The following is a 22508-nucleotide window of genomic DNA, read 5'->3' as shown; positions in this document are numbered from 1 at the left end:
GATTTGGTGTGTCTGGACGGGTCCTCTTAACGGGGGACAAGGACAGGAGCTGGACGCCTGGCCAGGGGGGCTGAGAGTTCCTGGGGAAGACCCCGTGGGCCTCAGTCTTTAAAGGCCATTGACAGAACAGTGGTCCCCACGGTTGGGCTTGTTTTCTGGTGTTTTATTTTATTTTATTTTTAACTTTCGTGGTTGAGGATGGACCTGGGCCTCGTGCAAGCTAAGGACGAGCCCAGCCCAGCCCAGCCCAGCCCAGCCCCGGGGCTCATTGTCTCCTTTAGGAGAGCGGCTTCCTTGCCGCAGTGAGAGGGAGATCCAAGGCCACCTGTGCCACCACCTGCCACTGGAACACAGAGGCCACGAGAACCGAGAACGGTTCTGCACCACCAGACTTGGGAGGAAGGGCTGCCTCACGGAGCCATGGTGTGCGCCTCTCTTAGAACCTGAGAATGGGGCGCTGAGAGGCCCCCAGGGTTTGGGTGCATCCCAAATCCAACTGCCAAGGCGCTCCAGGCCCCAACCAGAGGGCTTCTTAAAACAGCTCGCCCGTCTCCGTCTCCTGGTGGCCCTGGCACATGGTGGCCCCGCCTTCCACACCACCTGGGGGAGACTATCCTAGGTCCTCGCTCTTCCATGCCTATTGATTTCTAAGACTCTCGCTGATGAAAGTTCTTCTACATGTCTGACCTAAATCCTTCCTACCACAGTGGGTGCGTGTAGTGTCTCCTGGCCCTCGGTGGGCGGAGAACGACCTGCCACGAATCTGTACCGTCTTCCAGTCCACGCCTGGCCCCGCACGTCCCTTTCCCCTTGGGTTGGCTGCTCCTCTTGACCTCAGGATGGACGCCTACCTGATGATGTAGCCCTTGAGGAGGCCGTTCTGGTGGCTTTCAGGAGGTGGCTGCCACTGGATCATGATGGACTGGTTTGTGCGGCCGCTGGCGATGACGTTCTGCGGAGGAGCCGTCGGGGGTTCCTCAGGGAGGGAGACCCTGGTCCAAGAGACAAGAGTGGTGAGCCCCTCGCTCTGGGTCTCTGGGGAAACGCAGGAGCTTCATGGGATACGAGGAGGCCAAACCCTGCCCGTCCTCTCCCCATCAGAGGCTGCACACTTGCTGTGTGCTTTTGGGTAACTCACTTAATCTCTCTGAGCTGGTTTCTGCTAAAAAAAAAAAAAAAAACAACAACTTTGCCTGCCTGACTAGACTGACAGAGGTTCACCTTTTAAAAACACTACAAAACACCCAACGCACGCGTTTCGGGTGCCGTCGAGGGACATGGGTCTCAGTGTCTCATTTTTCAAGGAAGCTCCTGTTGGGGTGAGGAGCTCAGGCGTGTTCAAGTGCTTTAGAAGTGGGAGTGCGAGTTGCTTCCCAGGTGCCTCCTGACCTGACCAGGGAGCCCCCGGATGGGCAGGTGGCATGGGTGTGGTGCCCCCCGAAGCCACGGCTGCCTCCCCCCTCCTGCGTGGCGGGAACGCAGTGTTCCACCTGGGTGCATTTTTCACGCGGCTGACGCTTATCCATTAAAAACAAAAGTTGATTATTTTTGATGGATGCCGCTCCTGTTTGCTTATTTTTACGTTCTTGCCTCCTGATGGATGGCTCCCCAGCCGCACTGCGCCTCCTGCTTCCACGCAGGCTGAAGTGGGGTGACTCAGAGCCCTGAGCTTGCAGGTTCATTAGGACGATGACTCAGAGGCGCAGGAAGGCCAGGCAGGCGCGTGGGCGGGTGGCTCCCTGCACCCTGCGTCTCCCTGTTGGGATTCTGGGGCCACGGCCCTTTGTCCACCTCACCACCTCCCCAGCTCCAAACACAGCCTGGTGCAGAGCAGGTGCTCAACTAACAGTGAGCCTCAGTAAATCCTCCTGCTCCCGGTGCTGGGCTGGCACCTGTCAGGGCCTGTTCTTGTCAGTGTCACGCCCCCACCCCCTGGGGGTGTCAGTGACGTCAGAGACTTGAGCCATGCAAACCCACAGAGCTGGGCATCAGCCAGGGGTCTCTTCATAGGCACCCGGAGTGCCCTTTGAAGAGCCTGGGGCCCAGCTCTGGTGCGTGTGATCTGTGTCACAAATCACATGAATGGATGGCACTAGAGCAGATCATGCTTAGTGAAGCTAGCCAATCCCTAAAAAACAAATACCAAATGTCTTCTTTGATATAATGAGAGCAACTAAGAACAGAGCAGGGAGGAAGAGCAGGAAGAAAAGATTAACATTAAACAGATACATGAGGTGGGAGGGAAAGGGAGAGAAAAGGGAGATTGCATGGAAATGAAGGGAGACCCTCATTGTTATACAAAATTACATATAAGAGGTTGTGAGGGGAAAGGGAAAATAAACAAGGAGAGTAATGAATTACAGTAGATGGGATAGAGAGAGAAGATGTGAGGGGAGGGGAGGGGGATAGTAGAGGACAGGAAAGGTAGCAGAATACAACAGGTACTAATAGGGCATTATGTAAAATTGTGGATGTGTAACCGACGTGATTCTGCAATCTGCATTTGGGGCAAAAATGGGAGTTCATAACCCACTTCAATCTAATGTATGAAATATGATAAGTCAAGAGCTTTGTAATGTTGTGAACAACCAATAAAACAACAACAACAAAAAAAACCCCAAATCACATGAGTGAGTCTGGTCTGTCCCATGACCTTGACGTCTTTCTTGGTGAGGTGGCTGTTGGTCCTGCGGGGTGGCATTGGGTAGGATTTCTTCCATGTGAACGGGTATCACTGCGGGAGGCTTTGATAGGGACCACCTGTTGTTTTGGTTCAAAGTCACCAAAGCTTTCCTGGTCCCTCCCTGCTCTGGTGCCATGGGAGGTGTTGGGCAAGGACACCTGTGGGACCCTGCCCCCTCTGGAGCTCTGTGCCCCTGTAACATGGCTGCAGCCCCCGGGGCTGGGGAGCAGAGTGAGGGAGCGCGGGCTTGGGGAAGTCTCTGCCTGGGGCAGCTCACGGGGTCCTCGTGCCACCCACGGTGGTCCTCATGAGTGGCACCACCCCATCCCACCCAGGGGGAGCAGAGAGGAGCTGACCCAGGAGCTGTCCCTGGTGGGCAGTCGGCAGCCCAGGGAGCCCTGCCCCGTGGTGTCCAGCAGACACCGCAGGGACACCCTCTCCCTCACCTCTCTGTGTCCTTGCTGAACTGTCCTTTGCCCACGTCGTTCACGGCACACAGTCGGAACTGGTAGGAGCGCGCGGGGACCAGGCCCTTGACCATCACGGAGGTGGCTTCCGGATCCACGCTGGCCAGGAGTATGGTCCAGGGGGCATCTGCAGGGAGAGAGTGGGGCACAGATGGGCGTCTCGGGGGACCAGACTCCTGTCCTCCCTTCCTTCCTCGCAGGGTCCGGCCTCATCCTGGCCTGCAGAAGAGTGAGGGCCTCCCTGCTGGTCCAGCAGCCGCCCAGAACGAGGTCATCGTTCTGGGTCCCATTAGCCCAGGATTCCCTGGGGGCTGGAGGGGGCTGGGAGGCAGCAAGGGCTCCCAGGATTGGGACGCCCTCGCAGAACGCCGTACGGGTCACATCTGCTCATTTGGAAGTGAGCAGCTTGGAGAAGAAAGATAAGAATAAAAGCCATCACCCCTGTGGACTGTCCTGTGCACCATCTCAGTCACTGTCACCCCGACTCAGGAAGAAGCCACTGTTCCCTTCGTATGGGGAGGAAGGACCTACGGGCCCCAGAGCCAGCCGTGGGGAGCTGGGCCAGAGCCACGTGTGTGAGGCCCCAGCCCCCCGCTGGCCTGGGCTGCTGTGGAGGGCGCAGGAGGGCCACGGGGACCTTACTGTTCTCGGACATCTCCAGGACGTAGCGGAGGAGCGGGCTGTTGCCGTCGAAGGGCTTGGCCCACGTCAGGTTGATGGCCCTCCTCTCCACGGTGCTGAGCGTGGCCACGGGGTGCTCGGGGGCGTGGGGCAGTTGCCTGCAAGACAGATGTGTGCAGAGGCCTGAGTGGCCTCAAACTCATCAAAGGTTTCCTGGACCCTCCCCGCTCTGGTGCCATGGGAGGTGTTAGGCAAGGACACCTGTGGGACCCTGCCCCCTCTGGAGCTCTGTGCCCCTGTAACATGGCTGCAGCCCTGAGTGGCCCACGGTCAGGTGACAGGGCCGCGCAGACTTGAGTGGGGTGGCCCTGCATTTTCACGACACCTCGAGCTCAGAGGGAGAGCGTGGCCTCTGGGCCGTCCAGTGGGTGGGGGTCTTCTCTCTGGGCCCCAATGCTCTAAGCCCCGCCAGATGCCTGCTCTTGACCGGGGCCTCGCTGAGCTGAGGGAATGGCCTGGAGGACACAGGCTGGTCCTGCGTCCTCACTAAAGGGAGTGGGTTGGCTCTGGCCTCCCCGCCGCCATGTCTGCATGTCCCTTGTCCCACGGCACCGGGGAGGGCTGTCCTTACCTGACACGGAGGTGGGCACTGCGGGAGTCATTGCCACCGGCTGAGAGCACCCGGCAGGTGTACGTGCCAATGTCCCCTGACCAGGTCTGCGAGATGTGCAGGGAGCCGTTCTTGTCCAGGCGGATGCGGGGGTTGCTCTCCGTGGCCAGGGTGGCCCCGTCCTTCTCCCACACGTACCTGAGGGCAGGAGGTGCCAGTGAGGAGGGGGAGAGGGGTGGACCCCGGGAGCCCATCCCAAATCTGTCCTGGAAAGGCAGTGCCAGCGGGGTGGGGACCACCCCAGGCTGCAGGGGTTCCTCCGGGGCTGGCGGGGCTCGGGCAGGACACGGGCCTGGAAGGAGGCGTGGAGAGCGAGGCCCCAAGCCCCTCATTCCTGCGGCTGCCAGTCACTGCAAACTGAAGTCATTATTGGTCATTTACACCTTGGGTTCAGGTCTGGGTCAAAGCCTCGTTGCTCTTGGCCAGAGGCCATTGCAAAACGCGCAGCACAAAAGAGCCAGCCGAAGGGCCGCTTCTGCAGAGGGGAAAAGATCACCACTGGAAAAGGAATCAGAGTTCCCACACAGACTGCATTTTGGAATTAGTTTTATGAGGGGGATCATTAGATCAATGCATCACTGTGACAAATTGACTTCAGTGTCCAAAAAATCACTTTAGCTCCGGTCAGTCGGTACAAAGGGGGACTTGAGAAATTACACACGGGCCCGGGCCTGACAGTAAGAAATATCTCCTCTGGAGTTGTCCTAGAGGAAATACAGCCATTACCGTCCCCGTCAACACACTTGGAGGGCCAGCTCTGAGGGGCAGGGCGCTGCGCTGTCCCCCCAGGGAAAGCTGGCATGAGAGATTACCCGGGGCTCGGGATGGTGGGCACAGGGGGCTAGAAGCGTCCAGAGTGGGAGAATGTAAGATGGCTAGAGAGAGCGCGCCTGCAATATTTTAAACCAAGTCTAAAAAGAGAAATCAACTGAGAAGCGGAAAGTAGAGATAAGAAAAAAAAAATAAGTGAAGGATAAAGGAAAAGGACAAAAGAAACTTGAAGGTTTCCCAGGGCCAGGGAACGACGATGAACCCATAAATGACCTTCCAGACTCCTCTCCCTGTGTGCATGGACAGGTGGTGTCCGGCAGAGGGACAGCCCGGGTCAAGGGCTGCCTCGGCCACGCATCAGCTTTGTGACCTTGGGCAAGTTTCCTTAACCTTGCTGGGCCTCGGTTTCTCACCTGGAATATGTGGGAACTAAAGCCACCCCCCTCACAGGGTGGCCCTAGGATGCAGAGCCATAAAACACTCAGTGCTGCCGGAAACATGCACGAGGTCAGTAAAAGTCAAACATCAATATTTTTACTGACACAGCAAATTTGCATCAATGATTTCTAGTGATCCTTCCAGCCATCCATCTTTCCTTCCACCCATATATCCATCCATCCATCCATCTATCCATCCATCCAAGCTTGCTTTTATCCATCCATCCATCCATCCATCCATCCATCCATCCATCCATCCATCCATCCATCCTTCTACCCACCCTTCCCTCCATCCACCCATCTGTCATCTGAGCTTCAATCTGTCTATCCTATTTTTAAAGCTACCTTGTCCACTCAGCAAAATATCACCTGCTCCTTTGGCTGTGACAATTCCACCAGGCTTTTTTAAACCACAGGAGGGTGTTTTCACACGACCCCGTCATTGAGCTGATGTCCTCTCATTGAGCGTACAGTTTGGCTCCTTTTCTTCAGAGGCTGTAGTTAATGCTGTGAGGAACATCCTTAATGGCAAAATATGCACATGTCTCCCAAATCCCTTCCTCAAGGACAAATTACCAGCAATGAAATTGCTCAGTTAATTCTCAAGGCTTTCACTACCTAGTTACAAACTGACAACAGTAATAACCTTCCATTCATCTCTTTATCTAGAAAAGAATCCTCCTTATCAGCAATCCACGGATGGGCAGAGGTTTCCTTAAAAGCAAATCTAGTTGCAGAGAGTGATTGCTGCTTAGGAAACAACCTGGGGCGGCAGACTCTCTTTGCGTCAGGACGTGGCATGTCAAGAGGCATAGATCACTGACTGCAAAGGATTTGTGCCAAGTCACTGAACTTAAATCTAATCAGGAATTCAGGGGAGAGAAGAACAAGTGAGCACATGTGAAAGTAGTTAGCCAAACCCAGATTATGGAATCTACAGTGGGGTCAGCAAACTTCGGCCCACCGTTTGTTTGTGTAAATAAAGTTTTATTGCAACACTCATGTCCATTTGTTGACATGTTGTCTAGGTCTGCTTCTGGGGTTATGACGAAGTTCCCACAGCTCTCAAAGCCTAAAATAGTTACTCTCTGTCTGGCCCTTTGCAGAAAGAGTTTGCTGACCTGTCTTATAGAACCTGGTTTCTCCAACAAATAGATTACATGAAAGCAGAATGAGAACAAAAACAAAAAGGCAAAACTAAAAGGAAGGAGTCCTTTCAACAACTGGTGCTGGACCAACTGGACAAACACCATGCAACAACAAACAAACAAAAAGACTCTAGCCACAGAGCTGACCTTATCCCCTTCACAAACATTAACTCAAACGGATCACACAGGGGATGCCAACCTCTAAAACTCCCAGAAGATAACAGAGAGAATCTAGGTGCCCCGGGGTTTGGTGCTGACTTTTTGGACCAGAGAGGCATGATCCATGGAAGAAATAATTGGTAAATTGGGTTAAAATTAAAAAATTCAAAATTAATTAGATATTTAAAAATGAGAAAAAATTAGAAATGAACAATTTCTGCTCTTTGATAGTGTCAAGAGAGAAAAAAAGGGAGAAACTGCAGATGGGGAGGAAATATTTGCATGAGCAGCACTGATAGAGCACTGCTATCCAAAATATACGGAGAACTCTTAACCATAAGACAGTGGTCAACCCGATTATGAACTGGGCCGACGTCCTTGACGGACAGCCTCCAAGAAGACACGGAGGATAAACAACGCACGGGAAGGTTCCCCAGCAGAGCCAGCAGGGAAATGCAAATTATCACAAGAGCGAGCTCCACCACCCAGCTGCAGGAACAGCAGACCCCAGAACATGGCACCACGCGTGGCTGGGGACTCACTTGCTGCTGGTGGGAGTGTGAAATGATGCCACCCCTTTGGAAAACAGTCCTAGTGGCATTTTACAAAACTAAGCATGTTCTTACCAGGAATTTCCATAAATAAAAGTTAAAAAAAAAAAAACAAAACAAGACAACCCCCAAGTCTATGGAACTCAGATGGGGCAGAAATTTTCCAAAATAATCTGCAATTATGTAATTGCTGTTAAGAAATTTTGATGAGGGCTTTAGAGGCCCTCTTAGCCTTATATAATAATAGTCCTCAGAAAATCAAAGACATGTAAAAATATTCAGTTACAAGGACGTTCATGATGAGATTTCCTCATATTAGCAAACATTTAGAAATAATGCAAATACCCAGGACTAAGGAACGGGTAACAGAAATCACACTCCAGCCATACAACGAACTCCTGAATAATTGAGAAATTGAGTTGATAAAAAATATTTATTGTCGTGGGACCAGGTTCTTGAGAAAAAAGCCGAGGAAAAGTGTGTTGATGGTTGTTAAAAATGGTACCCAAGTGGTGCATGCAGGCCTGTGACCTCGGGGACTCAGGAGGTTGAGCAGGAGGATGGCAAGTTCAAGGCCAGCCTCAGCAACTTACAAGTCCCTGTCACAAAAGACAAAAAACAACTGGGGACGGAGCATGGCGACAGAGCACTTTCCTAGCATGTGCAAGGCCCTGGGTTCAGTGCCTGGGACCCCCAAAGATGTAAAAAGAAAAGCAGCCAAGCATGACCACAGTTATGTCTGATTAAAAGGAACTGATATCGCTACTTTCCCCCTCCTCTGTCTCAGTTCATCTGCATTTTCTATGTTTGCTCCCTACAATTTGTTGTATAATTAATTTTTTTGTTGTTGTTGTTTTTTGGGAGGCACTTTGGAAGAACTCTCAGTGTAAGGAGGCTGGCCTCAGAAGTTGCCCAGGTGTGCTCTGGGAGAGGAGGCGGCAGAGGGAGCCGGCCAGCAGAGCAAGGACCTGTTTGCATGACCAGGGCTCGGAACGTGTATCCTAAACAAGGATGGCCGCTGGGCTTGGGGGTTTTCCATTTGTGCCGCCTCACCCTGGGGTGCATGGAGAAGGAAGTGAGAGCGTTCCTTGAGGAAGAATAGGGGGTGCTGAGAACTCGGCTGTCATCATCAGCACAGATTATTTCTAAAGACACAATTAAGAGAAAGCAGTAGATGTGGGGGGGGGGTGGCAGAAGGATCCCAGGGCCTAGATGTCCCATGAGACACAGGTGCAGGGTCAGGCCTGGGTGGAAGGAAATGTTGGATGGGTGTACCTGGGGGACATTCAGGCCCACCATCCACGCCCATGGTGCCCCTGGGTGCTCCAAGGACGCTCTGCTCCACACAGACCTGTTTGCATGTCCCTCAACTTTATGTCCCCTGGAGGAGGTCCTGAAGCCGGGGAACCTGGACTCAGGACCAGTGGGGTCCTTGGGGTACGTGACAGAAAAGAGTTTTAGCAGGCACCAGAGACAGGGACAGATTTATTTAGGAAAGCAGATACATATTCAAGGGAGAATGCAGGCATCTCCAGAGGGAAAGGCAGCCTAAAAATATTTATTATATAATAAAAATATTAATATTAATAATGGTTAAAAGTGGATTGTTCCAGTTTGGTCTGAATCTGGGGCCAGACACCAAACAGAGGCATTTCTTTCTAGAATGGTCTTGGAGGATTTCATGCTGAAGCCTGCACCTGCCCAGCCCCCCGAGCCTGGAACCTGGCTGGATTCTGAGCATGTGTCACTCAGGGACCAGTGGCCCCACGTTGCTGTCATCTGATTGTTGGCATCCTTTCTGCTCAGGGGACCCTGTTGAGTTTTGCAGCTTTGCAGCTAGAATAGGAGTTTTTGGGGTTTTTTTTTTTTTTATGGTGAGACAGAGTCTTGCTAAGTTGCTCAGGCTGACCTCCAACTTGAGATCCTTCTGACTCAGCCTCCTGAGTATCTGGGATTACACGTGTGGGCCACTGTGCCCAACTGGAACAGGGGTTTCAATCCTGGGGATATGATAAGAATTGTCTGGGGAGCTTTAAAAATGCTATTTTTTTAAAAAAAAATAGCCATTGAGCTATATTTTTAAGATTTACCTCCAGAAGATGGAGGGCCCTATTCCCACCATCTAGACAAGATGGGCTGGGAGAGGAGGTGAAGGCTGACTTTGGGTATCGACGATGCCACTTGTAGGGTGGGTGGTGGCGGTGAAGGATCAGTTTTGCTCTCTCCTCCCATCTTAAAAGGATTGTCCTGGCTGATTAATTTCATTCCAGGTGAGGACCCCCTTCTGTAAACTGGAGCAGGGGCTCACCACCTGGAGATTGCTGGGGGGGGTCCCAAGAGGGTGGGTCTACAAAACTGTTGCACGAGAGCTTTGAATCCCTTCATGCATCAAGAATTATGTAGAGCATGGGCTGCGGGGGTGGCTCAGGGTAGAGCCCTTGCCTCGTACGTGTGAGGCACTAGGTTAGATTCTCAGTGCCACATAGGAATAAATGAATAAAATAGAGGTCCATCAACAATTTAAAAAACATTAAAAAAAGAATTATTTGTAGAGAAGGAGCAAAATATGCAAGTCACATAGGAGTCGATGACATTTTTATCAATAAATCTGAACTGTTACCAAATTAACGTAACTTCTTGTTATTATAGTTTTTCAATTAACGGAAGCTAAAAATAGAGAAGGTGCGACGTGCGACATCATGTCCCTGTCTGAGACTCACAGCAGGATTCTGTGTGGCTTCTCTCTGAGGACCTTTTCACAGCTGGTTTATTAATTTTTTTTAAAGAAAAATCTAAGAAACCCAGAAATGAAGACAGCCTGGTCCATGGTCTCACCCCGCGTTGGGATTCCCCTCTGGGGCCGCCGTGCGCCCTCGGAGAAGCCATGCTGGTCAAAGCCAGAGCTCCCTGGCCCCCTGGCCCCAGGGTCTGGCTTCCTGTGGCCGCGAAGACCCTCCTGGCTCTCTGGCCGCCAGATGGCGCCCCAGGACGCGGCAGCCTGGTGGAGCCGGGGAGGCCATTTCTCCAGGTCCCTCCCATCAGGGTACCAGTGGCTTCCCAGGACACTGCTCACTGAGCAGAGAAGGCACCGATGGGAACCTTCATTTCTAAGGAGCTCAGGGGAGAGAGCCCAGTGCTCTGTCCTCCTGGTTTCAGTGCATGAAACCTTCGGGGGGTGGCCCAGGTGTCACCCTTCCAAGCCCGGGAGGGGTCCTGACTTTCGCACCCCTTCTTGGCTGCTTCAGTCCACGGCTGACGGTCCCCACCTCTTCCAAAGCAGGACTGAGCCCTGCAGGCCAGGGTCCCGGCTTTCCCATGGTCAGGACGACCTCAGTCTGGCACCTCCCCGTCCCTGCTCCCTTGGAGGGTCCCCCCAGGGGTCGACTCCTGCCTCAGCCCTACGTCTGCCTCTGTGTCTTCCTACCCAGACCCCTCTGCTGGGGATTCTAACATCAGGTGAGCAGACCCTCCGGGGCTTCGATGAACCAGGCCACGTCACATTGGTCAGAGGGACCAAAAGTCGGGGCACTTCAGGGAGGTGCCGGGCAGGGATGTCGCAGACCACGGAGAGCAGCTGAGCCTTCCTCCTCCCCGTCCACCCGTCCTCTCCTCCTCCTCCCTTCCTCTTCCGCTCCTGTTTCTACTCCCTTCCTCTTTCCCCTCCGCCGTGGACACTGCCTGAACTCAGCGCAAGGCAGCCCGTGCCTCGGTGTGGATTTAGAAGTCTGCACACCCCCACCCTGTAAGTGGCTCCAGGCACGATGCGCACCCCAAGCCTTGCCACTGCCGGGCGACATGCTGTCCCCTCAGCTCTGTCCTCCCTCCTTCCTGGGGCAGGCCACAGTGGAGCACCTACCTGATGGTCACTCGGGGGTCGTGCGTGGCTCCGCACATCATGGAGGCCTGGGTTCCCTTGATGACGCTCTGGTCCTGGGGAGGCTTGGTGATGCGGGTCCGGGCTGAAAGACAGCAGAGACGGCGTGTGACCCCAAGGGCACGGGCCGGTGGAAGGGCACTGTTCGGGAATCCGTGGCTTAGTGGCCGGAGGCTAAGCAGATGCAGGCAGGTCGGGCACCTGGACAGCTGTGCTGCGGGGGAGTCCCAGGGCTTCAAAGGAACAGTGTGCTTCCAAGACGAGGCGACTCTTGGAAGCCACGTTCACAGAGGGGCTCATTTAACTTTGCTCACAAATCATCTAAGGGACAGAGAAACAGAAACCTCAGGGTGGTCAGGGCCCCAGGCCCAGCCTGTCAGTGGCCTGCCAGGGTGACATGGGTCTGTGGTGTCCAGTTTAGGGCTGTACCCCAGGTCCCCGCTGGGTCTGGGCATGTCGCCCACAGGCACGTGAGTCTTGGGAGTGGGTCCCAGGTTGGATGGCGGCTTGCAAAGTCCCCTTACATTAGGGGTCAGCATGCTGCAGGCTGCGGGCCAAGCCGGCAGGTGGCCCAGGGGGTCGATAAGCTCTTCCTGGAACCCGGCCACGCCCACTGGGTTAGGTACCGTCTGCGGCAGCTCTCTGGACATCAGGGAGGTTACAGGGCAGCTGGGATGGAGACTGTCTGGCCCACAAAGCCCCAAATATTTCCTATTTGGTCCTTTACGGAAAAAAACTCTGCTGGTTTCTGCCCTCAAGTATGTGAAGGCAGCTCTCTGCCACCCCAGCTCAGGCAAGCATGGCCCCACTCTCCAGCCTGTGGCCTCATTGGTAGAACCTTCATTCATCTCCTGGCCCCTGGCCTCTGAATTAACTCTTCACTGTCCGTCTGATAGGAAGGGCCCTGGCTGGGACAGAGATACCAGCGTGGAGACACTGCCACTGTGTGAGTCCCGTAGGTGTCCCTGTGTCTCGGGCACCCGCAGGGGTGCACACGGTCATGCACAGACCTGTAGGCCCTCTGGCCGTAGACACTCACCCCACACCACCAGGTCTGCGGAGGCCTCATCGACACCCCGAGAGTTGGTCGCCAAACAGGTGTAGGTCCCCGCGTCGGAGATGTGCGTGGGGCTGATGAGCAGGCTGCCGGACTCCAGCAGTGTGAAGCGGGGCAGCTGGACAGAGCCGCTGGCCAAGATGCGCTCCCCTGGGGGTGACACAGCGGGTGGGCTCAGCCTGCAGCTCCCAGCCCTGCAGTGGCACATCCCCCAAGCCTCCTTGCTCCAGGTGGCCTTGGGCAGACACCTCGCTCTGGAGATGCTACAAGGGCTGGGAGCAGGGTGGGGGCCTGCACAGGGCCCCGGGCTACAGGGTGGTACCTGCGGCCCAGCCTCCTGCGGCATCTTCACTGCCACACTATCTGCCCTTGGCTGGAGAAGGCCAGACACTGTCTGCCGATGGTGGTGAGGGGCAGCTGGGCACAGCCTCCCACAGCTGGCACCTGGGCCAGATGTGGGGGTAGGAGGGTTGGGGAGACAGGTGACAAGTTGGTGATGACATCCTGCCACAGGATGTGTTTGGAGAGAGTCACCTTTAGGGGAGCAGAGGACAGTGATGGACGGGAGGGGCAAGGAGCAGGGAAGGGACAGAGAGAGACATGGAGTGGGACACACAGCCCCTGTCAGACTGACCTGCAGGGACACTCAGGGGGCCCGGTGCCTGGCCTGGGGTGGGGTGGGGGTTCTGGGCAGAGGGAGGTAGGGGGAGAGATAGACAGAAAAAGGGGTGGGGGGAGGCCGAGAGCATGCACAGGTGAGTGCAGGATGGCCTGGAGCACAGGTTCTGTCCCTTTATTTTAGAGAACACCCCGCCTGTCCCCATGTAAGTAGAGGTATGTCCATGTGCCCATGTGGGCAGGCACCTGAACCAGGTGTGTGCTGGGTGACTGTGCCACATCCACCCTCAAGTACTTAGTGGGCGCCTGCTGCATGCCAGACTATCCTAGGCCCTGGGGAGACAGCTGCAGAGCATGGGGTGGGTGCTGGGGACAGGGCCCGGAGTCCTGTGAGAAGGTCCACCTGAGTAGGGCTGGTGTGTGCATGTGTGTGTGCACATGTGTGCGTGCCTCTGCAGCAAGAGGTTGAGGCTGTGGGTGCCCAGAGGGCAGGAGGAGGGGCACAAGGCAGATGGACATAGTGGACACTCGGGCATTGTGGCCCAGCCATCTGGGACCCCTGAGCTGCCTGGGAGGAGGGACAGCACAGCGCCCATGGCAACCATGTAACTATCAAACACTGCCATTCGCCAGCTGACACTGCTTCCAGCACAACACGGGCCACACATGACACTACCAACTGGTCTTCAGGTCACCCGTGTACTCATGTCATCGTCCCCAGCCCACAGAAGGGCCCCCTGAAGCTTGGAACAAGTTACTGATTCATGTGGAGACGAGGCCCAGCAAGGCAGCCTACGGAGCACTGTGAAGTGAGAGGTGCCCTGTTCACGCAGGGCACAGCCTCTACGCTGTCAGGGGACCCCACGTGGCTGGCTCCAGAACCCAGTTCTGAGGACCCTCCTAGCGACCACACAGCCCCACCTTCTGGAGGTCTGCTCCATGTACCTTTCTGCCAAGTGATAGCGGGCCGCGGGGCCCCCGAGGTCTCACACGCCAGCACCACGGACATGCCGTCGATCACGGTGCTGTCCAGGGGGCCCCTGGTGATGTTGGGGGCGATGCCTGTAGACAGAGACAGTAAGGTCCACCCGGGAGGAGCCCACCGGGGAGGGGGCAGGGCTTGGGTGAGGCTCCAGGGTGGGGAAGAGGGCTGCAGAGCCTAGGCCTCCCTGGGCCACTGCCATGTGGGGGGGACACACCCCACCTGGGCTCTGTTTAGGGGACCTAGAGAGCAGTTCACACCCTGGTGACAAGGCAAACGGGATGAGCCTCCATTGGACATGAGCGGAGGCTCCCAGCTGAGGACTGTCTCTGCGCTGGTTCTCCTCCTCGGAAGCCAGAGCAGGTCCTCTCCCCAGCTCAGGGGACGTGGGGCCAGCAGAAAGCCCAGAGCTGGGACCTGGATCCAAAGCACCTTCTCTCCCAGAGCCACTGCAGCCACCCTTGGCTCCAGGCCCTGAGGGGACCCCGAGGGCCGTGGGCTTCCCCTGAGTGCTCTCTCCGTCTGCAGAAGCCGTGGGCATAACTGACCTCACCCCCAGGCTGCAGCGCAAGGGGCCTTCTGGGATCCCAGGGCACGCTGCTCTCTCGAGGCCCTGGCTGGGGCAGGGTCAGGGACAGGATGGGAGAGGCCCACTCACTGGTGACGGCCAGGTAGGTGGAGGTCTGCACCTCGCCAGCCGCGTTGCGGGCGAAGCACTGGAACATGCCGGTGTCGTCAGGCACCAGGCCGCTGATCTGCAGGCCCCCGTCACCATGTTGCCTGAAGCGGGGCAGCTTCTCCACCTCTACCACTGCAGCGTCCTTGTACCAGGTGACGGACGGCGGCGGCACACCTGTGGGCCAGGGGGCGGAGTCAGTGCCTCCTGCTACCTCCCTGGGGGCTGCTGGGCAGAGGCCAGGCTGAAGTGGACAAGGGGGTCCCGGTGTCTCGGCCTCTAGAACCTTCCCAGAGGCGTCACTTTTGGTTCTAGCGAAGGGAAGGATGCTACCTGAGTGGCAGTTCTCAAATCATTTGGATGTAGTAGGGATTTTAGGAAAATGAAAAGACTGGTTTATCGGGAACAGTCTACTTTGGAAATGGTGGATTGGACAAATGGATTTTTAAACTTTTTTTTTTTTTTTTACTGCAATATTTAGCAGAGACTTATGTCTCTGAGCACCTCCACGTTGAGGATGGGTTCCCAAACCCACCTGAGCACAGAGCCCGTGGGGAGGGCGGGAGAGGGCTGGGTTCCTCCAGAGGCCCCTGGGGGTTGGTCCCAGAGGGCTCTTCCCCATCCCACCCTCCCTCTCTCTGCGTCTCTGCTCAAATAGCCTCCTGAGAGGAGCACCCCACAGCTCCGCGCCCCCAGGCCTGGAGTTCCTGGAACCCCACGGGGACAGAGGGGGCTCCTCCATTCCCTCTGCCAAGTCCTGGAGAGCAGGAGGCGTCTGGCATTGACAGCCGTCATCTTTTCATCGGCAGCCTTGTTTCTTTCTTAGTGGTTCGTAAAATCATGGGGCACCTTACAACTCGTGGCACTTTAGATGGGATGAAATACGGTGTCTTTGTTTATAGCTTTGCTCATCTCCTTGGCAAGAATGTAAGTTCTAGAACAACCCGGAGTTGGCTGTTGGGCTCATTCTGTAAACCCCGCCCCCTGCCCTGAGAACAATCCTGGCCCACGGAAAGCCCCCCACGGATACTCTTTGCCTGGGAGAGCGGCCCCTCCAGGGAGGCTCCTTCCTGCTGGGGCGACCCTCTGCCCTGTGACGGGTATTTGGCCATGTCCGCTGGTCCACGGTTTCCGCTTTATCCCCTGGCTCAGCCCAGCTGCCGCAGGAGGGAGAGCCAGGATGGAAAAATGGAAATCCTCCCGGAGCCTCGACCAGGGAGCTGGGGGTGGGGGTGAGGGGTGCGGGGGTGACCAGCACGGGCCCCAGCAGTGGGCGGGGCTCCGGGACCCATCTCAAGTGAGAGCAGCCCGGGCCTGCTGGTTCTGAAGTTAGGATGATTTGGCATTGTCTACAACTCTCAAATTACGGGCAATTTGGATCTGTCACCTGTGCTGAAATTACGGTAATTTGGGTTCATTTGTAACCCTCAAGTTATGATGACACGGGTTGATTTCCAGCCTGAGATTACGGTAATTTGGCCTGTTTGTTTCCCAGGGCTGCTGCTCACAGCCAGACTGGCGCTCCATTGCATGATGTGGCCCTAGAAGGGGGGGGGGATTTGGAAATGGTGGCCGGGCAGGGGAGGGGCTGCGGGCCTGGGGTTCTTGTCCCCCCACCCCCACCCCGTGGTACCTTTGGCGCGACACGGGATGTCCACCACCTTCTCCATCTCCGCTGTGATGTGTCTCTCTGGCTCCTTGACAAACTGAGGAGGTTCTGCAGGGGACCAGAGGAGGAGATCAGAGCCGGTCCACTGTGGGGTCACCCTCCCCCAGGCCTCGGCCACGCTGCCCAGGGGAGCCCCGCAGCCCCAGCGCCTCACCCAGCACGGTGAGGTAGGCCCCCCGGGCCGCAGGGGGCACGCTGCTGCTGCGCAGCACGGCCTCGCACTGGTAGTAGCCGGCGTCGCTGACCGTGGGGTTGGGGATGGTGAGCCGCCGGTTGTAGTCGCTGATGCCACCCGAGACCAGCACCCCGTCCTTCTTCCAAATGATGTGCAGCTTGATCAGGGGCCTGCGGGGAGGGGGGCGGTGTTGGTGCTGGGCTGCAGGGGGCCTGGGGGAGGGGCGGGGGCGGGAGCAGTGGAGTGTCCCGCCCCCTCGGGCCACGCCCGGCCACTCCTGGACGCCCACACAGGGCGAGCCCCTCAGTGCTCTGGGCCTGTGTGGGCGCCTGCGGGGCTAGGGGTGAAGAGGTTAGTGAGCTGAGGCGCTTGGGCAGGGCTGGCGACGCTGGGTAGCTGCGCAGGGCAGCCTGGCTGGGCTTCCTTCCCCTGGCCCTGCACCTGGCCTTCCCTCTATGAATGAGGTCTGTGCTGCCCCGGGCACTCAGGGGGGTCCTGTGAGGTCCTGTAGTTTGGAAACGCTGGGTCCTATGGAGTTGGCCAGGTTCTCCGATGCGGAACTTCTCAAGGCCTTTACTGTGTATCTTGGCCACTGTCGCATACTCGGGTTCTGCACAGAGTATTTCTAGAACTGTGGCTACAGGGACCAGCCCTCCAGGGACCTTCAGCTGTAGGTGACCTTAGGATGTCATTCAGCTCTTCACCCATCACATTTCAACTCTTCCCATCGGTTTTCGGAGCACTTAGAAGGTACCAGGTCAGCCTGGGGTCAGCACCCTACCTGCTTGCCTTACAGTGAGGTTTTCCACCTCTCCTCCCCCTATCCCTCCTCCTTCTCAAGGCCACATCACTGAGTGGCGGTCACTTTGCAGATGAGGAGACCAAAGTCCAGAGCAGGGCAGTGAACAGGACTTGGGGGGGCAGCATTTCAGTTCTGCTGTCGGCCAGCTGGGTGAGCTTGGGCAGGCTGCTTGCCCTCTCTGGGCTGCTGGCAGTTGCTGGGAGAAAGGAGGTCAAGTAGGAGCACTTAGCAGGGTGTTCTCACCGGGGGAGGCCCCGGAATGATTCTACTCTTCCCAAGTGCAGGAAGTTCAGGCCAGGCTGGCACCTGGTCCCCATTCTCCCTCCTACAAAGCCCATGTTCTTGACCGCGATGACCCATCTCCCATGCACCCTTCCCTCTGCTTAGCTGTGCTGGCAAGGAGAGGCCCTCTGCCCTCTCTGTGCTGCTCTCTGTGCTGCTGCGTCTCCACCTCCCACTGGCCCCAGGCAGCCTGGGCTGAGCTCTGCTTCCTGGTTCTGTTCTCTTCTCTTGGGACCCAGAGGAGACAGCCCTGCTCCTACCCGACACCCTGGGCAACAGCTGGAGCATCCACCGGCCGTCTCTCCTCTGCTCTCCTGGTCCTCACCCGACAGAGCTTCCAGAACTTTCTCAATTGCAACCGCATTCCCCAGAACAGTGGCTTGAGTTAGGAGGGACAAGGAGCAGAAAAGGAAGGCCCACTCACCTGGCATTGGCCACACACTCCATGGTCACCTCCGAGGTCCCGGCCACCACACTGGTGTTCTTGGGAGGGACGATGATGGTTGGTGCGATGGGGTCGGCGGGCCCTCCGACATCTGGGGAGAGGTCGGGGTGAGCTGGGCACAGAGATTGGAAGTTCCGACCCCTCCTGGCCAGGCCATGGGAGATCTCTGACCCCTGATGTGGGGCAGGTGGCCGCAGAGGCAGCCCAGTGCTGCCCTCTGGACACTGACCCCAGGGACTGTCATTTCCCTTCTTGCTCTGTGATGCGCTCTGTGGTGACCAGGGACAGCCCCCTGAGGACCCTGCTGGCCGCCAAGGCCCTCCGTGCTCCTCCGGGGAAGCAGCCACACCTCACCCCCAGCCCTCCCTACTGCCCTCAGAACCCTTCTCCTGACTCAGTTTCCCTAGTTAGTTTACTTCCTCACTGTCCGTCTCCTCCCCAGATGCAGACTCCACACGGAGTCGAGCCGCGACCCTCCTCACGGGCAGATGGGAATGCACTTCCTTTGGAAATGGGGTCTTTGTGGATATAGGTAGCCCTGGCCAGGCCACGCTGGGTTAGGTGGGCTGTGACCCACAGCGACTGGTGTGCTCCAGGAGGAGGTCTGCAGGACAGGAGCGTGGCTGTCTGCTGCTCAGCGCCTGGGGAGCTTTGTTACAGCAGCGCGAGCTGACCCAGGGTCCTGCTGGTCCACTTCTCCAGCACAGAGACCCACCCCGCCACCGAGTAGGTGCTCAGATACGTTCATGTCAGCAATGAGCAGGGCTGCAGCTGAAACTGTGGCACTCCCAGGGTGGAGGACTGAGGGGGCTTTATTGAAGGAAAAAGAAAAGAAAAAAGAACATGTACATTGGGGGGGGTAGTGTTTTCTGTCCTGTGTTGTTGTTGTTGTTGTTGTTGTTATTTTGGTACTGGAGATTGAACTCAGGGGTGCTTAACCACTGAGCCACATTATTTTTTATTTTGAGACAGGGTCTCACTAAGTTGCTTAGGGTCTTGCTAATATGTTGAGGCTGTCCTCAAACTTGTGATCCTTCTGCCTGAGTCTCCATAATCGCTGGGATTTCAGGTGTATGCCACCGTGCCCAGTGTGTCTTGGACTCTTTAGGAGGTGGATAGTTCTTCTCTTTGTGGGTCAGTGCAGGCCCAGTATTGGCAGAAACTCCAACATCCTCTGAACCCCTGCTCCAGGGCCCCTGAAACACAGCATTTTTTTTTTCTTGCAACAAATCTACCTTGTTGGCCTCTTTCCAGGAGTCCCTGCAGGTATCCAGCCACCACGGCCTGCACGGCCTCAGGTGACAGTGGCAGGACCTCCTTTGTGGGGTCAGGAGGAGGACATGCAGTGGCCAACGGCCCCTCCGGGCCACACTGGTCAGCCTTGGCAGTTTTCCTAACTGAACTCTAGGCCTTGCTAGGGGAGGCTCAGGAAGAATGGGAATAAAATGTGAAAATAAAGTAAAATGAAGGGGCCAGGAAAGGGAGCATATAAAGCAGAATAATTGCAACAATATAAAAGTCTCATGTAGGCGCCATAAAGCGCGATCGGATTGAAAGCTGCTGATATAGCTGAATCCATAAAAGTGTGCTCTAAGTTGTTTATTACATGCTGGGGCGCACAGGTACCATGGCCCAGATTAATGGGGCACAAGGAGGAGACAGACAGTTAGAGCCCAAGCTGGAGTGCACACAGCCAGACGCACGGGCTGCCCCCAGGAAGGCGGTCGGCGGGCGGCGGGCAGAGATGAAGGAATGCGGCTGCCCTGGGCGGGGGCTGCCTCCTGTGTCGGGCAGGGAGGGGAGTGGGACCCAGCAAGGGCCCCTGGGGCAGGTACCTGGGCAGCAGCCTGGAGGGATGGAGAGGAGCCACAGTGGCAGAGGACGGGGGTCTTGGGTTTCGGAAGCCTGGATTCAAAGCCTCTCCCTGGCCGTGTCCTGGGGTGTGACCTCAATGGGCTACTTCCCTTCACCCTTCTGTTCTCTCGGTGGCAAAAGGGGAAAGAATTGCCACCTCGAGGGCTGTGTGCATTCAGCACTGCCCCCTCAACCCATGCTTCCTGGGTGAGCTCTGGGTGCAGGCCAGGAGCCAGAGGTGCCCTACTGAGGTCAGTCCTCTGGGGGACACAGCCTGGGAGGCAGAGTGGGCAGTGCTCACACATCTAAGGGCCGGAAGACGCTGGTGATGGGGGTGAGGAGAGCAGGGCTCATGTTTCACAGCTGGTCGGTAGTGAGCGCAGAGTGCCCACACACAGTAGGCACTTAATAAATGACACTCCCTGGGGATTTGCCTGCCGGTGCTGGAGAGAGCTCTCCCTACTACCCCGGATCAAGCGATGGACCCCAGGGCTCCTGAGGTGGGTGCCAGACTCCTGGGGCCTCCAGACCAAGGGAGAGGACAGGCACCTCCTGCCTCCTGGGGACGTGGTATGTGATGGCTTCATGGTAGATGCTGAGACTTGAGTGGGGCTCAGGGGAGCGAGGAGGAGGAGGGAGGGTGTTGCAGAATGGGGGCTGCGGGATGGCCTGCAGAGCTCCAGGGCCCAGCCCTGCTGGCTGCCCCTTCCCAGGCCGCCCCTTCCTCTGCAGGATGAAGCGTAATGGGTTTCAGCGCTTTTCTTAGCTGAGCCCAGATGTGTCTCAGAATCCTCCTTAACACAGTGCACCCAAGAGGTCGGAGCAAGCTTGCGTGATGGTCCCACCCCTGCTCAGGCAGCCAGAGTGGACTGCTGAGGATCAGCGAGCCTGTCTGGACTGGAAGCTGCCCTGAGGAGAGCCCGGGTAGTGAAGGGGAGAATGAAGGGGGGCGTGGCCATGGTCTGGGGTGGAGGGAGATTGAAGGAGTAATGGCGGTTTAGGGACTGGACGCCTGAGAGGGGGCCCCTTTTGCAGAGCCCAGGAGGAACTGGTTCCCAGGGAGACGGGCCAATTTGGATTCTGTCACACTGTCTGAACTGGTGGCGGGGTGGACATGCTTAGAGATACAGGGTGGAGGCCGCTGGAGGGCCATCCGTGCAGGTGTGTGGGGGACACAGCGAGATCCAGGACCAGGGACTGGGGAGAACGGGAGGAACAAGAGGCCACTTGTTGGACACTGGGCTTGCTCATGTCAGGGGAGGCAGGGATGTGACATCGAGGGAAGAACCAGCAGAGACCCAAAGCAGGGACAGCAGGTCTGGAGGCTCTGGGAAGGGCACCAGGGAGGGGGCAACCAAGCCCAGTGTCCAGAGGGCGGGGCAGCAAGTGGCGGCTGGGAGCTGGGACAAAGGCTGAGCGGGGGTGGGGAGAGCAGGGCCCTTGGGTGACTGTTGCAGTCAGGAGGAGACCCCGCCACCTTTCCAAGGACACAGCCCCACAGGGACATCGGCTCTCCTCCTGGGACTCATCAGAGATGGCCACGGGGGTGGCGGGACACACCGGGCTGTCGGGTGCTCTCTGCTGGGGGGTCCCTCTGTCACCAGGTCTGCAGGGCTGGCTCAGGCACCAAGCACAGGGGTGTGCCTCCCCAAACTGCACACAGCCAGGAGCAGGGACAGCCGGTGAGCCAGAAAGGCCAGGGCGGCGGGAGACAAGAGCCTCGGGGTGAGGGTCTTCTCTCTAAACCCATCACATGCCTATTGTGTGTGGGGGGTCCCCTGCCATTAGCTGGAGCTGAAGTATGGCACCTGTCCTGACGGGCGTGAGAAGCGGGTGTGGGCTGGTCCTGGGGCAGCGCTAGTTACTGTGGGTGGAGGCGACCCGTCCTGTACCCAGGACAGGAGGAAGCAGAGGGCTGCCCACGCAGGGGCCACGTTTGGATCGGGCTGCCCCAGAGGATTTTCATAAGGGCCACCACAAACATGGCTCTGCTGAAGAGGAACGAGGCTGGGGACCACAAGACTCACCTGGGCCTCCTACATCCTGAGCCCCAGGGCACCCAGGCCTTCAAACCCACCCCACCCCCCAGCCCAGGGTGCCACTTATGCCTCCAGAGCACCTGAAGTGCGGCTGGTGCCCCTTTGATTTAATGTGACTTAATTTTAACTAATTTACATTTAATTAAAAAAAAAACAGATCCCAATTCAGTTATTAGAACACTTAAGTATGTACGGGAACAACTTGGGTATAAGACTCTACCTTTTCAGCTGTAAATTTTACGAAATCTAAATACAGATCACGTATTTTAGGAGAAAATTTAGCATCAGAATGGAGAGGAATTGAGACGCGCTCTAAGTGTAAAATGCGCGTGGATTTCAAAGACTTCACATGCAAGAAAAAAAAAGTGGAAAATATGCTATATTTCCTATAGGAAGGTGTATTTAAAAGATATTTTGGAAATGCTGGGTTAATAAAATATATTAATAAAATTAATTCTGCTTTTTTTTTTTACTTTGCAAAAAATGGGGTTCCCAGAAAATTTAAAACCTTGTGTATGACGCGCTATC

The 22508-nt window shown here is 56.4% G+C and overlaps 1 protein-coding gene across 2 annotated transcripts in view; it reads right to left on the bottom strand.

Annotated features, from left to right (window-relative positions):
- The window catches only part of Sdk2 (sidekick cell adhesion molecule 2), a 243821-nt gene that overhangs the window by 62463 nt on the left and 158850 nt on the right, over positions 1 to 22508 (bottom strand). For both annotated transcript variants that reach the window (XM_021733719.3, XM_040268502.2), the window contains exons 6-16: positions 18067 to 18178; positions 16538 to 16728; positions 16348 to 16431; positions 14697 to 14891; positions 14002 to 14118; positions 12421 to 12588; positions 11364 to 11466; positions 4403 to 4579; positions 3793 to 3929; positions 3130 to 3277; positions 852 to 992 (exon numbers count right to left, since the gene is read on the bottom strand). In XM_021733719.3, the coding sequence (XP_021589394.2) occupies positions 852 to 992; positions 3130 to 3277; positions 3793 to 3929; positions 4403 to 4579; positions 11364 to 11466; positions 12421 to 12588; positions 14002 to 14118; positions 14697 to 14891; positions 16348 to 16431; positions 16538 to 16728; positions 18067 to 18178 (1573 nt within the window). The remainder of the gene's footprint in view (positions 1 to 851; positions 993 to 3129; positions 3278 to 3792; positions 3930 to 4402; positions 4580 to 11363; positions 11467 to 12420; positions 12589 to 14001; positions 14119 to 14696; positions 14892 to 16347; positions 16432 to 16537; positions 16729 to 18066; positions 18179 to 22508) is intronic.

The sequence above is a fragment of the Ictidomys tridecemlineatus genome, chromosome 3, assembly GCF_052094955.1.
Source record: "Ictidomys tridecemlineatus isolate mIctTri1 chromosome 3, mIctTri1.hap1, whole genome shotgun sequence".
Lineage (NCBI taxonomy): Eukaryota > Metazoa > Chordata > Mammalia > Rodentia > Sciuridae > Ictidomys > Ictidomys tridecemlineatus.
The sequence above is the reverse complement of the archived record's forward strand: the minus strand, read 5'-3'. Positions and strand labels throughout refer to the sequence as shown.